A 15506-nucleotide genomic window follows, 5' to 3' on the forward strand; every position below is an offset into this window, starting at 1 on the left:
CTGCTGCTGCTAAGTCACTTCAATCATGTCCAACTCTGTGCGACCCCACAGACGGCAGCCCAGCAAGGTTCCCCGTCCCTGGGATTCTCCAGGCAAGAACACTGGAGTGGGTTGCCATTTCCTTCGATAAGCTACTATTCTATTTTTCAGTCCCCCTTTCATTACCCAAATTGGGAGATTTTTTAAAAAATAATTCAGCTATCTTACAAAGTTTGTTTGGGTCATATTTTACCTGTTATTTTTAGATTTTTTAAGTGGAAGGACTTTCAATATTTCTCAATCATTTTTTATAATATTAAAAAACAATTTTAACTGAATTAGAAATGTGTCTATCTGGATGAATCATAGCTTTTAGGCTATTTATTTCTAAGGTAAGCAGTCATCTACTAGAAAGGGAAAATTGCTCTTTCCTTGTTGCTATTCAATAAATGCCAGATGAAAACAATTCTAAGACGCCTTGCTGTTGTTGTTCAGTTGCTAAGTCATATCCAACTCTTTATGACCCTATGGACTGTAGCATGCCAGGTTCCCTGTCCTTCACTATCTCCAGAAGTTTGCTCAAACTCATGTCCAATGAGTCAGTGATACTATCCAACCATCTTGTCCTCTGATGCCCCCTTATCCTCCTATCCTCAATCTTTCCCAGCATCAGGGTCTTTTCCAGTCAGCTCTTCGCATCAGGTAGCCAAAGTATTGGAGCTTCAGCATCAGTCCTTCAAATGAGTATTTAGGTCTGATTTCCTTTAGGATTGACTGGTTGGATCTCCTTGCAGTCCAAGGGATCTCAAGAGTCTTCCCAAGGCCACAGTTCAAAAGCATCAATTTTTTGGCACTCAGCTTTCTTTATAGTCCAGCTCTCACATCCACACATGACTACTGGAAAAACCATAGCTTTGACTATATGGATCTTTGTCAACAAAGTAATGTCTTTGCTTTTTAATATTCCATCTGGGTTTGTCATAGCTTTTCTTCCAAGGAACAAGCGTCTTTTAATATCATGGCTGCAGTCACCATCTGTAGTGATTTTGGAGCCCAAGAAAATAAAATCTGTCACTGTTTCCCCCTTTCCCCATCTACTTGCCATGAAGTGATGGGATCAGATGCCATGATCTTCGGTTTTTTAATGCTGAGTTTTAAGCCAGCTTTTTCACTCTCTTCTTTCACCCTCATTAAGAGGTTCTTTAGTTTCTCTTTGCTTTCTCCCATTAGAGTGGTATAATCTGCATATCTGAGGTTATTGATATTTCTCCCAGCTCTATTCCTACTGCTTGGAGTAGACTCTATAATCATCCCATAGGAGGATATGAAAGCCATCACTTCATAAACTCAAAGTTTTCATTCTCTATCACCCAAAAGAAAAGTGAAAAGTAAAAGAAAACATGTCTTTTTTTATTAACTAAGAAAAAATTTTATTTAAACTGTGCAATCAATCAGTATTTAGACAGCAGTTTCATAAACATTTTGACATTTAAACTTTTATTCATTTTTGGCATGACCTGTAGGGTAGTATATAAACTATCCTGAGGATGGGAAAAGTAGTAGGCAATATTTACTATGATGCTAGAAAAAGAAAACAAACCCACATTATTAAGCAAAATATGTTTTAAGAAGACATTAAAAAGGTACATTCAAAATCAAGGCAAACATTTGCTTTCTTCATGCAATGGAATTCACAGAGCTGATCCCCTGAGTCAAGTATAAAATTAAAATAGCTCAGCTCTAGAGTCCATTAGCTAGTCTGCAAATGCTGCCCTTACAAGAAAATGGTATACAGAGTGAAAGGATCCAGAACACCCATGACATGAAACAATATACAGCTGGCTCCCACACTTTCATTTAATTCACATCTTTGAAGAAAATAGAAAAAAAAAATCGCACATACACAGACATAAAATATTGTCCAACAACAGCAACAGAAAGACAAACTTAATATATGTCCTCTAGTCTACTGACAGGCTAAGGCAATGTGTGTGAATTAAGGCTTTGCAAATTTCTTTAACAGGCTCATGTTAAATCATTGGTAATCATTTTCATTTGCAAACAGAATAAAGAATGTGGTAAAAGGGAGAAAAATGTTTCAGGTAAAAATTTTTAAGTATTCTTTGCTGTTATTTTTAAAGATAGTCCTGAGTTCTGATAGTTTTAAATAAAAACAAACTTCTGTAACATAAATTTTAAAGATAAAATCTGTAAATTAAGACTATGTCTATATACCATGAACTACTTACAAGATACAAACGAGTAAATCAAGAAAGGTGTTCAGAATCTCATGGATTATACTGAGTGATATTTGCTGGTTCAAGAAAGTTAGGTAAAATATTTTCTTTCTCTAAAAAAAGGTAATCATGTAATTCTAGTCAATAAGCCTTAAAGGTTGACTTGAATAAACTAGAATTAGATGCCAGTATGTCTTACCCTAAAATTTATTCCAAACAGTTTAAAGAAATTTGGAAATGCCCCATTATCTTGAAAAAGTAGATCTGTTAGAGAAGAATCCTAAAAATGCACTCTGTCCTTACCCATCTATCCCTCTGGGGATATTTGACACTCTCCCTAATTCTTTAAAAGCCAAGATATCAAAAAATAAAAGATTTAAATTAGGGTAAGACAATTTCATGTTTAGTACTTTCAAAAGCACTGTAAATCCCCCTGCTCAGCATATAGATTTACCTACATTAAAGATGAGTGTTCAAATCCCTGTCTACATCTTTTATCCCCTGCTTTCTTCTGGTAGTTTTTTTTTTTGGTGAGTATACAGAAAATGAAAGCATTTTTCATTTTAGCACAGGCAAATGTAATTGGAAAGGCTGCCAGGTAAAGAAAGAAAAAGCTATTAAGATATGTTTCATAGCTGAATAGAAATGACTTTAGGGTTCTAATTATTTATACTTTAAAGTTTTCAAAGTACCACTGTTTCATTCTGCACAACAAAGTATGGAATAAAAGGAACAAAAAATGAGTTAAGGATTTTTTTCCTACCAATTTTCAAAATGGTCAAGGACTAGAATTTAGGTGTGCCAAAGACTAACGTTATACTTGTTCTACTATATGATTCTCCTTCAACTTTTCTCCCTCCTATATTAATTAGGTTGAATTCAAATAACACCTATGCTCTTCAGATCTAACAAAACAGGGATGACTGGTTACAGGTCTGGCTTTTTCCAGTTAATAAATTTCTACTTAGATTTGGGGACAAGAGGAAAATTACAAAAAATAAAAATTTAATTCTGAACACCTAGTCTAATAAAGAAGTGCTTGAATAGTTAAGGGCTCCAAAAAACCGCTCCCAAAAAACCATATCAGCTTTCACACTCAGTTCTGACTAAGAGAAATTGAAGGTTTCAAGGAGAAAAGAAGGGTGGTTAGGAGATGACAAAGAGTGAGTTATAGCCCCTCTAAACCCCTGTGAATATATGGATGTAAGTAAGACAGACTTCTCTCTGTTGGTTGGCTATGACTATGTGGACAGGTTGTGTTGACAGAGTGGAAGGTACCATAAGCCTAGGTAATTAAATATCATGTCTTGGCTGAGATGATGTATCACAGTACAGATACTGTAAATGATGCAGTTGGACCAACTTGGGTTTGTGTCTTGGCTAAGCAGCATACTAGCTGTGATCTTTGGCAAGTCAGACATTTTAAACTACTTCCTGATCTCTAAAATGGGGATACTATTTACTCTGCAGATGTAGCAATATGCATGGCTGAAGCATGTTTATGGCACATCACATATGCTCAGTAAATGGCACTTCCTTTTCTAAGGAATAGAATCAAAAGTGGCTGAAAAATGACCAGCACTCTTAACCTTACTCATCATCACAGGCTCTACCTCTTAAAGGAGAAAGCTTTATCTTGTTCATTGAAGAAATGCTAAAACTTAGAACAGAATTATAAATTATCCTTCATATCTGAAAGAAGGCTTGATTGACATGACCTAGGAATCACAACAAACTACAGCAGTGGAATCTAAAGCTTTCTAGGAAAAGGAACAACTGACATCAAAGAAGAATTACAAGAAAGATAAAATTTCCCAGGAGTTGTACCTGCTGATAAGGTTAAGTGGAGGCTCTAGCTGAGGCTCATGGAAAATCAAGAAGCTGTATCAAATTGAAAACCAAACAGTGGCTTGTGAAGCTGAAGAAATAAGCCTGACTTAAAAGTCAGAAGGCGTGCATGTTGCAAAATGCTTTTAAAAGAAAATGAAGAATGAATTTGAGCATAATTCTGTTCATCTACCCTGAATTCCTATGTTTGAGGTGTTTTCCTCCACTCTACCCTAACAATCACTTGAGAGAAAAGGACAAAGCTCAACTATAATAAGAACAGGTTTCAAAAATTTCTGATGAAATTCCGTAAAGTTAGAGCCAAATATTAGGAAACTTTGCTGTTAAACAGATGGAACTGAGATGTTAATTCACATATTCAAAAAGTTTAAAGTTGAATTGCTTTTGCAAGTGATTTAGAGAAAGCTTAATGTGTACATTTGATAGGCGATAAGCCAAGGTTTTCATACCTTTGAAATACTGAAGATCCCCAAGGGACACATGACTTCACACTTCCAATTTCTGTAATGCAATAGGCATTTTATGGGGATCAGAGTTCTACAGAAATAATGTACCTGTTGTAAGCAAAATAATGGCCACCCACAGAAGTACACGCTTAAATCCCAGGATTCTGAGTATGTTACCAGACAGGGCAAAAAAAGACACTAAGAATGTGATTAAGTTAAGAATTTTCAGATGGAGAGAGTACCCTGGTTTATCCAAATGGGCCCCATCTTATCAAGTGAGTCCTTAACATTCGAGAGCCTTTCCTGGTTAGGGTCAGAAAAAGAGATATGTTAATGGAAGTGGGTCAAGAGAGCTGCTATGTAGCTGACTTTGAAGACAGAGGGTGGGATCTACAACTTCTAAAAGCCAGAAAAGACAAGGAAATGAACTTTGATTTTATCCCATTGAGACCTGTGTCAGACTTCTGACCTACAGAACTGTAAGATAATAAATCTGTGTTGCTTTAAGGCCTTCTTTGTGGTAATTTATTATAGCGGTAGCAAGAAAATAATACAGTATTTGTCTGGTAAAAATGCAAGACTGTCATGTTAATCTTAAACACTTTCAAAAGCTTACCAGGGGAAATCGCCTGAGAAGATTAAAGCCTACAAACATACACATTGCATTAGCCTGCAATCTTACATCCTGAGCATAAATCAGCTTCACACAATTCTATGTATGTGTCCTTCTAAACATCAATAAAATTCACAATTAGACAACTGATTGTGTTTGGTGATCTCCAGAACCCTCTATTCTGTGCTCACAGAAATTATGACCATTAAACCAAAGCAGTTTTATCAGAGACCCACGTGGCAAACTGTCAGAAACAAAATCTACAGAATACATGTTTAGTCTTAAATCATGACTCTTTCAATATTCTGGAACTTTTTTTTTTTTACATTCACTATTAAAATTTTACATTCAATGAAATATAAATGTATATGTGAATCATGACAGCCACTGCAGAGGTGGAACCACATCTGGATATTCTAGCATTAAAAAAAAAAACCTTTAAAATCCATCTTTTTTGTGAGACTCAATTGTCTCCAAAGGTGTCTTCATGGACCTGAACAATGACCCTGAGTCATCAACATGGGCAAGCACGATGTCCTTAACAAAGCCAAGACAAACCAATGCAAATCACTGTCACTGTTCCCAAGGTTGGCACCACTCTTGTTTGAAGCTAAGGCAAATAAAAAGCACTTCCCCAAGGATCTAATTTCCCTGATGTGCCAAAGCTAATTTTTTAAAGCCACTTAGTGGATAAAGTTGTGTCCTTACTTTTAAGCTAATCAAAATATAAAGCTCTGTATTTCATGAACAAGATATTTGTTTTACCCATGGTTCCACTGAAGTTTGAAATAGCAAGCTCCCTTGCTGCAATTAAAATATGTCAATTTACGAACAACTTCAAAGAGCACATCTATCAAAGAACAGCCACTTGAAAATTGAAATGATTCATTTCCTTGTTATATCCCATTGCTCCCCAGACATGAGAACATCCTTGTTATTAAGTGACTGCCTCAAGCCTTCAGAGTAAACCAGGTAATGCTTTAAGCAGGAGGAAGGCTACACAGGCTGATTCAGGGGTTGCCACAATGCCCCGCAATGGAAGAGCCTGCTGATATTTCTGTTGACATCCCACACTCAAGGTGCTTAGGAAAGTATCACATCATTTGGCAAAAACATCCTGTGGTTGAATCAGCAGATTCAATGGAAAGTCCCTTTGTATGCTGTTTGTATACAGACTGAGTTCTGGAGAAAAAAGTTTGGTTGACATAGAAACAAGAAACAACAGTTAAATGTACAACTAAATCTGCCTATATGTGGAGGAAACCTTAAATTTATCTTTGGTTTTTTAAAAACTTGCTGATAAAAAGCACATGAATTAAAACACTGATAAATACCAATATAACTGTATTGCTTTTAATTATGTAAACTTAGCCCTTTGATACCCTTTGCTACTAAAGCTAGAGTCTCTATCAGCCTCTAAATAAATTTATCTCAAATCTGCTCATCTTTACTTACTTACAGGCTAATCTATATACTTAAATGGTCTTTGGTACGAAAATACTGATGAGCAGAATCTTGTAATATTTGGCATAAAAATGACATGCATGTATTAGTACTTATAGCAAATAAGTCTTTGGAAAAGAAAATAGTTACTATTTGCATATTAGCTCCTTCAGAGTGAAACACGATGAAGTAACACCACTGTGAAAGATGAATGAGAACCTTCACATTTCAGTTACAATTTCATACTTAAGACTTCAAAGAAGCTAGCTTTGGCCAAGTAAAAGGAAGTCTTTGGTGTATACTAAATATCTTATTCAATGATACTAAAATATTTGTCTTTGGTGAAAAGATTTTTTTTCCTCTCCAACAAGTAGTTTCAACAATTTCAAAATACCATAATACTGTATAGCTGAAGATTTACTTGCTGAAGAAAAAAAATTACACTTGAAATTCTTTGGAACTATCTGCTGGTGAAGAACTTTTAAATGCTCTGGTAACAATAAGGTAGTTAAAATTACTAGTCTAATTAACTATAACGATCAATATATCCCCTATTATTCTGGGTTAGTAACTACTTGTATAAGCTTCATACCTATAGATGTTTCTAGTTAATTCAATTTGGAGGGAAATCATAGTTGAATTTTCACTCTCTACTGAAACTTCTTTGGTAACAAGATTATTATGAAAAAATCTTATACAAGAACAAAATGAAAAGGTGAAAGAGTAAAAAACATACTGGTAAATAATTAGCAAATAGTTACAGCCTAAAGATCTACAATAACTATGGGCCTATTCATCAAAAACAAAAAAATACTTTCCTTAAAGACTTCAAATTATCAATTTTAGGCTTTTAAAATGACTCAAATGAATAGCCTCCTAAACAGGATGGATGATGTTTCAACTTTATAGATTTTGTTTGCCTTTTAACAAAAGTTTAAAAAAAATAAAATGAACTCATTGTACGCCTTCGTTTTAGATACTGATAAAAGTTGGCCCCACATACTTTCTACTTACAAGCCCACAAAGATATACCCTGTCAATTTGCCCATGCTTCCATGAGGCAGCTCAAAAGTAACAAAATATTCCCTGAGTACAGGAAAAAAAAAATAACACTAGAATAACTTTAAAAGGAGGTAGTATAAACAGGAGCTATAAAGGCAGGAGCAGCATTTTTCCTTGCCTCAGATTGTTCACCTAAAGCTCTGCTTTTTTGTTTCGCCACGAAGCCCATACTTAGATAACTAAATGGAGGACTGTGAATTTAGTTCAGAACTGCATTAACTGGCACTTAATGGTGGTCTGCTTCTGAGCACATTGAATTTGGCACAAAACTACAGATTGAAAAACAACCAAAAAATGTTGTATCACCAGATACTGGGAAAGAAGATGACAGAGATGGGACTATTATCCAATAATATTTTTTGTCTTTAGAACACCATTTAACATGACCTCATCCCAGTCTATAAACAAAGGTTTCAAGGAGGGTAAAGATTCCTTTTAAAAAGAGGCTCAAAAGTCAGTTCCAGATAATTTGAAGAAATATTTTTTAAAGGATAAGGGGATCCCCTCTCTACACCATGGGTTTAATTCTTTTTCATCTCCCACTGCTGGGCACCTAATAGGTAACCGTCTTAAAACTCAGAGAAGGCCTATCTGTGTGGCTAAGTAAACAGTTTATGGATTTCAAACCAGCAAGAGGATTAACTTACTACTGGAGTTAGCATTCCTCCTTCACAGCATCAACACTGAAGGAAGATTAAACAGAGTACCAAATTCTCTTAAGAATTCAAGAAAATACAAACAAGTTAGTAGAGCTCAGAATACTTATCCCTAAACAAAACCTGTATGAAAACAAACCCAAATACTTTTATAAAATACTGTACATTAAAACAGTTATTGATGAAATCCAAGAAACTCTTAAGGCAACTTTTGGTACTCTTATCCTGAACAACTTCATGAATATTAAAAAAGTATAAGGCAAAGAACTTCGTAATATATAATGGAAGGCACTGTTGCCGTGATAACCTCAAGTTCATTTTACTGTCTACTGTTGCATTTATCCTCATTATTAATATTTAATGAAACTTTTTTTTTTTTACCCCTCTTGGGCTTCCCTGGTGGCTCAGATGCTAAAGGATCCGCCTGCAATGCAGGAGACCTGGGTCACCAAGCTGGGATTTATACAAAAGAAAACCACAAACTCTAACTTATTTTCTTTAAAAATCTGTTTTCTGCAAGGCCTTTTGCAACTAATTCTGAAAATGTTGAGGATGCTTTGCAAACTAAGACAGTGCAGACTTTGGCCAACCGTCAGGCAAAGGAACAGGTTGAAAAGGCACGGCTTCCAGGCAGGCTGAGGTGTGGGACACAGCAGATAAAGCACTCGGACTCTAATGCCCACAACACAGAAGCCCTTGATATAAGAGGGTCCCCTGTATGCTACTGAACAGTTCTGTTCTCAGAAGAGATAGACTTTTTTCTGTGCTGGTCATTCAGTAGAGTCAACAGCCCACTTTTCTCTTCTCAGTGGTTTCAGTCCTCATAGCTAAAGGTGTTAAATGATCCAAACCCCATGCAGAGGTCAGTTTCTTGTTATTGCTTTAACTCAGAGCTTCAAATAAACATTCTTACTCACCTACCTATATGACTCCTTGGATCACACACATGACACATACAGCAACTGAAAACAAAACGCTACTAGGAAGTATCATCGTTTATGCAGCTGAGATTAACTACCACAACGAATGAGGTAACCAAGTTGTCTTCTGAGTTTGCCCTCTGGCAAACTGAGGTAGATAGTCAGCAAAGGGGCTTTCAAAAGTCTTCCCTTTGCTCCAGTGATATATTTTATAATCCAGTCAAACACCTTGACTGTCTTTTCACATTGCTGACAATGAAACATTCAAAATACGTGAGCTTAAAGATTTAAAAAAAAAAAAAAACATTCAAAAAAGGTGAGATACCCAATAAGATACCAAGATACCAAGAGTTTCACAAAAGGCTTTGGCTCCCTGTTCATTGTCCTTCGAACAGACTTAAAGGTGAGAATACCTGGATGTGGCTGTCTAGATTGGAAAATCCTTTTTCTCAAAGCAAAGCCTGGCAGGGGCTGGCTGAGAAACTGAAGAGGAAGTTTGCTCAGCACCCGACCGCACTGCAGTCTCTTCACACTTTCTCACCAAGGGGTCCCCACCCAAATCGCTGCCGGTGAAGGAACTTGGGGTTAGGGGTGTGGTACTTATAACTGAGGACAGGTGTATTTCATCGTTGGACTCATGGGAGAACCTTCCAGAATCCCCAGTTTCGTGGCTGCCTTCACTGTTGGCTGAATGCTCAGTATCAGCTGCAACAACAAAGGGTCTTGGGAAGCTGGCTGTCTGACCTGGGGAGCTGGGGGAGTCTTCATCGCTGATTAGTATGGTAGTGCCTGGCTGGTAAAGGCAGACCGCTTGAGTAAATCTTCTTTGAGGCTAGGTAAAAATACATAAAACACCATCAGTGATAACAGAGTGCTCTGAAAAATAATAAATCTGGTTTTACATATTTCATATATTCTGAGATAGCAAATTGATGGAGTATGTGGGTGAAAAGCTCATCATCACGAAGGAACTGTCAATGGTTCTCCGAGCAGTGGGAACACATCAGAATTACTGGGGCAAGTGAAGTGTCAGAAGGCTTCTTCAGTGGTTTGGATGCAGGCTCCTGCCTCATCCCTTTCTCCACTATTCCCCAGCTCCCACTGAAAACCACAGCTCTGATTACAATTCCAACTGTCATGTCAATCATCAATCCCCATGGCTTTCCATAGAGTCATGCCCCAAATTAATAAAATCATATCCAGAAAGAATCCCGAAGTTAAAAAAAAACAACACTCATTTACATTTTCCTCTTTTTAAAATTATCTTCTTACACACCATGAGTATTGAAAGAGTTTCCCCATTTAGGGGAGTTACCTGCTCAGCTTTTATCTTCTTAGAATCTTGGAAAAAGAGCCATTTTTTCTTAGGGGTGTTTTTAATTATAGGACCATAGCTATTAATTATCAGGTCAGTTCCTCCCTGTAGATATAAAAGGAAAATTTCAGTTTATTACAAGTACACAAAATTTTAAAATGTTAAAAGAAAAATATGATCACAGATATTATTATTTCTTCTTTTACACAGTGGCACACAACAAATATGGGGTATTTGTTAGTGATAAAAAAGATATAATAAGTTTATTCCTAAGAGAGAGATGCTGAAGTATTTGGAGTGAAGTGTAATAATCCCAAAATTTATTTTCAAATGACAGGAAGAACAAAAATATATAGAAGAAATACAGAATTATGAAAAGATACTGACAATTATTTGTGCATTTATTATTTTTCAAATTTTCCACATGACTGAAAAATTTATAAAGTATTTAGGCGATAAAAATAGACTCATAGGGCTTCCCTAGTGGTCCAGTGGCTAAGAATCTGCCTGCCAATGCAGGGGACACAGGTTTGATTCCTGGTCTGGGAAGATCCCACATGCTGCAGAACAACTACTGAGCCTGTGCTCTAAGGCCTGCGAGCCACAACTCCTGAAGCCTGTGAGCGAGCCTTGAGCCTATGCTCTGCAACAAGAAAAGCTACCACAATGAGAAGCCCACACACCACAACCAGAGAGCAGCCCCTGCTTGCTACAACTAGAGGAAGCCTGCATGCAGCAATTGAAGGCCCAGAGCAGTCAAAAATAATCAATTTTTTAAAGTGCTATAATTTTTTTTTTTTTTAATGAACCTGCATACCCTCAACAAAATGACAATAAACAGGGGATCAACTCTTGGGCTAATAATCCAAGGGAAGTCAGAGACCTGGCCTCTAAACTGGCCTCTGCTTCACTCAGGCCCCCAACTGTGCTCTGCCTCCTTCACTTTAGATTCTCTCTCTTTCCCATGTCTTCCTCCCCTTTTCACTTCTCCTCAATCCTTTCTCATGTCTAGTTCTGAGTTAATAATAACAGAACAATAGTGTATTTTAGTAGTTTTGTGCTTATTTAAAAGTTTTAGGTTCTGATGTTCTAGATTAGTTTGAAATAAGTTAAATGGCTTATGTTTGTATCAGATAATAAAAGCTAAATTAAGTTGTAACAAAACAGAAAACAGGAATAGCAACAATCAATTCACTATTATTTACCCATTGTATGTATCATATATAGCACCGTGATAGCTAAATACATGTAAACTGCATTTGTTAAATTTAATTGTATAAAATTTAATATTGAAACTTCCTAAAATTCTGTTATATTTTTGATATTCTAGATTTTGGGGAAGGGTTAGATAAGAAGAATGTATGACAGGATTTGGCACTTTTTTCATAAAAGGGCAGATAGTAAATGTCTTAGGTTTTGCAGAACACACATGGCCTCTGTTTCATTTTCTCTTCCTCCTTTTTTGTCATCCCCAAACTATCCTTTAAAAATGTAGAAATTATACTTAGCTCAGGATGGCCATATAAAAACAGGCCACGGACTGGCTTGAGCTGGGTTACAGTCTGCAGATACTTTATTTATAACATGCTGGTTATGAGAACTATTTAATAATGCACAATATCTAATGCTGCAATGTGACTAAAAATAATTCTCAGTTGGTGTTCATAATGCTTATCACTGTACCACTACTACCCGCAGTGGAAAGGACATGAAATGACATCCTCCAATGACATTTCTTTACTGTATCCAACTTCCTAAGGCCATGAAGAGAAGGATCTTAAAACACCTATTCAGATACTTCATATTTTTTAAAATGTAATTTACATCTGGAATATTCTGAATCTCCATTTAGTTCTAAAATCAAATAAACTAAATTTAGAATGGATTAATAAAAAATGTTCCATCCAGTATACCCAGAACAATCCAAATTATAGTAAATATGGACTGATAACCTTGGTGCCCTTATTTGCAATATCTCAGCTCAATATGATCCAAACTAACTGAATTCAGGCTACTTGCTCATTTTTTATTTATCTTTTTCATCTTTTATTCTTTTATCTACCCTATCTTCTTCTCCCCAAATTTTATGCAAGGAAGAATCTGAGTGAAATGGTTTCACATTTCATTATGTGGCCTATGGACATAATACATTTAACATATAATTTTTTGGTACGATTTTACACATAAAGAGAAGATGAATGGTGGGAAAGATTATGCAGCACAACAGCCTGTCAGCTGAGTACCTTGGCATCAATAAAGCTATTTGGCATGATCATTGGCATCAATGACTCTTCGTTTTCTATGGCTCCTTCCAGGTTCTTCCCCACGTCATTTCCACTGGCTCGGGAGGCACTGATACGAGGTAACTGCTGAGTTCCATTCTGGCCTGTCTTGGAGACAGTTGATTTCCTGAAATATTGAATGAAAAGGAAATCTTTTAAGTCCACAAGAAGAGAAAGGCAAATGTACCAAACTTGGTGAAATCTGGGACATTCACAACTTTGCAAACAATGGACTTCCTTAATGCTTGTTTATCAAATATCCTTGGAAATGATTAGATTTTAACTCCAACTCACTGATGCAAACTTTTATGATGGAAGTAAGATTCTTATTGTTTTTTGGCCCCAATGTCTGTATATATAAAATTACTTTTTACAAATACTTAGTAAAAACCTTAATATTTATTAACAAAGTACTATTAATTATTGTTGCTTATTTATAATTTATGTATAAATTATAAATTTTAAAATCTACATGTTCTCCTTCAGGTCTGCAGATTTTCACACTAACAGAACAATTAATGATGACAAATTTATAGCAGCACTTCTGCAAGATCCGGGCATCACTAAAAAGATGTGTACAGAAAGAGTTCATTAAAAAGTTCTTCGGAAACAAGAAAATTGAACAGTAAAATGAAACACACTTCTGCATAGTGTGTTTCTATGCACAAGTACCAAAAACATATAGAATAAACTCTGAAAAACCTCTAACAATAGAGAGTCTACTGATGGAGATTACCTAAAAACGATGTGTATTTGACTTCATTTAAGAATATTTTGTTGGCACAGCAATTTTTTAATTTAATAGAGAACTTTAAGAAAATAAATGAAGGCAAAAGTCAAAATATAAAAGTTTAGAAACAGACAAATTCCCTGAATGCTGAGAATTTAGCTGAAGTCAAAATCACAGATAAAACTGCCTGACAAAGTTTATAGAGAACTAATCCCCAGGTATTACATTTCTTTTAATCCACGTCTGGAGAATCCAGACCAACCATGAATCCAACCATGTGTCCTGTGGTGGTGAGGGTAGAGCTCTCAAGTGACTCAGACATTTCAGGCTACTTAAATATGAAAATAGTCCAGGCAGTAAGGAATTCTCCAATCAGGAGATACATCAGATTAAGCACGTCATTAAAAAAAAAAAAAAAAAGCCAAAGGATATACTTTGTGTTTCTCAAAATACCAAGAAAATGAAGAAACTAGGTCTTCATTTAAGAATATTTTGTTGGCACAGCAATTTTTTTCAAATGGTGAGAGAATAATCTTCCAAAGTAAGCACATCTCTCTAGCTGCAAGAACTCAAGTAATAAAACATTCATTTTTAAGTGCGAAAATCCCAGTTCCTCTAACAGGCACTTGATTTTGTTTCTGTGGTTACTGTAATGTAAATGTTAATCACCTCAACATCTCTAGCAATGGAAACACACCTGGCTTTACTCCGGTATATCAAGATGAGACCACAGATGAGGATGCAGGTCAAGGCTATGCCAACACCTACAGCAATGCCAGTCATTGATTTTTGGTCCAGATGGTAATAGCCTGAATAAACTAGAAGGGGAAGTACATGTATCAGAATCAATCAAAAAAATAAGTGACCCCATATATCATAATTCTTAGATATTACCTTTTCAATAATTTGTCTTCCTTTCATAGGAAAACTTTTGACAGTATCCGTGTCTAAGCAAAAAAGATGTATTACTCTTTTATCAGGGAACTTAAAATTGGCTTATCTTCTCATATTGAAGATTCTAAATATGAGTTCTAGATATTATATCAAATATGAACATCAGTTCAAAATTTATAATGCTAAAAGGCACATGGCAAAGATGTTCACTGATGGGCCAAAGATACCTTTCATGTCATATTACCTTAAAAGCAGATCTGTATATTGAAGATAAGTTTTCATTATGTATTTTCATATAACAGTGCTTCTCAAACTTTAATGTGCACAAAAATCACTAAAGGATATGTTAAAATGCAGATTCTGATTCACGAGGTCTAGGGTAAAACCCATATGCAATCCTGCATGTCTGACAAGTTCCTGGGAGATAGTTACGCTGCTGGTCCCTGGACACTTTGACTAGCAAGGTATCTAACAGCACATATGAGCCTTGCCCTCGGCTTTCCCCGATGATATGGCAGCTACTATGGCTACCTCCTTCCTGAGCTTAAATCTGACTGCCCTTCCTTTCTCTCTCTCTCTCTCCTCCCCAGTGTTCCCCTTAAGACATACACAGTACTGAATGGCTATTCTCTGAAGAACTAAGTGCCCTTAATCATGCCCAGTTCAGTTGGTATTTCCTCCATTAAAGCCGTCCCTGCCACACCCCGCATCACCACACAGGCACACCTCCCCAGGGAGGAAGAAAAGGAAGCATCTAGTCACAGGGGCCCCTGCTGCTGCTGCTAAGTCACTTCAGTCGTGTCCGACTCTGTGCGACCCCATAGATTGCAGCCCACCAGGTTCTGCCGTCCCTGGGATTCTCCAGGCAAGAACACTGGAGTGTGTTGCCATTTCCTTCTCCAGTGCATGAAAGTGAAAAGTAAAAGTGAAGTCATTCAGTTGTGTCTGACTCTTTGCAACCCCATGGACTGCAGCCTACCAGGCTCCTCCGTCCATGGGATTTTCCAGGCAAGAGTACTGGAGTGGGGTGCCATTGCATTCTCCCACAGGGGCCCCAGTTTCCTTCAAAACAGAAGGACGA

General features: G+C 36.5%; 1 protein-coding gene across 2 annotated transcripts in view; it reads right to left on the minus strand.

Annotated features, from left to right (window-relative positions):
- Positions 1-1387: 1387 nt before the first annotated feature.
- PRTG (protogenin) overlaps positions 1388-15506 on the minus strand; it is a 156826-nt gene continuing 142707 nt past the window's right edge. For both annotated transcript variants that reach the window (XM_044925046.2, XM_025295631.3), the window contains 4 exons: positions 14229-14349; positions 12763-12928; positions 10520-10624; positions 1388-10036 (listed from right to left, as the gene is read on the minus strand). In XM_044925046.2, the coding sequence (XP_044780981.1) occupies positions 9632-10036; positions 10520-10624; positions 12763-12928; positions 14229-14349 (797 nt within the window). In that variant the 3' untranslated portion in view covers positions 1388-9631. The remainder of the gene's footprint in view (positions 10037-10519; positions 10625-12762; positions 12929-14228; positions 14350-15506) is intronic.

The sequence above is a fragment of the Bubalus bubalis genome, chromosome 11 (assembly GCF_019923935.1).
Source record: "Bubalus bubalis isolate 160015118507 breed Murrah chromosome 11, NDDB_SH_1, whole genome shotgun sequence".
NCBI lineage: Eukaryota > Metazoa > Chordata > Mammalia > Artiodactyla > Bovidae > Bubalus > Bubalus bubalis.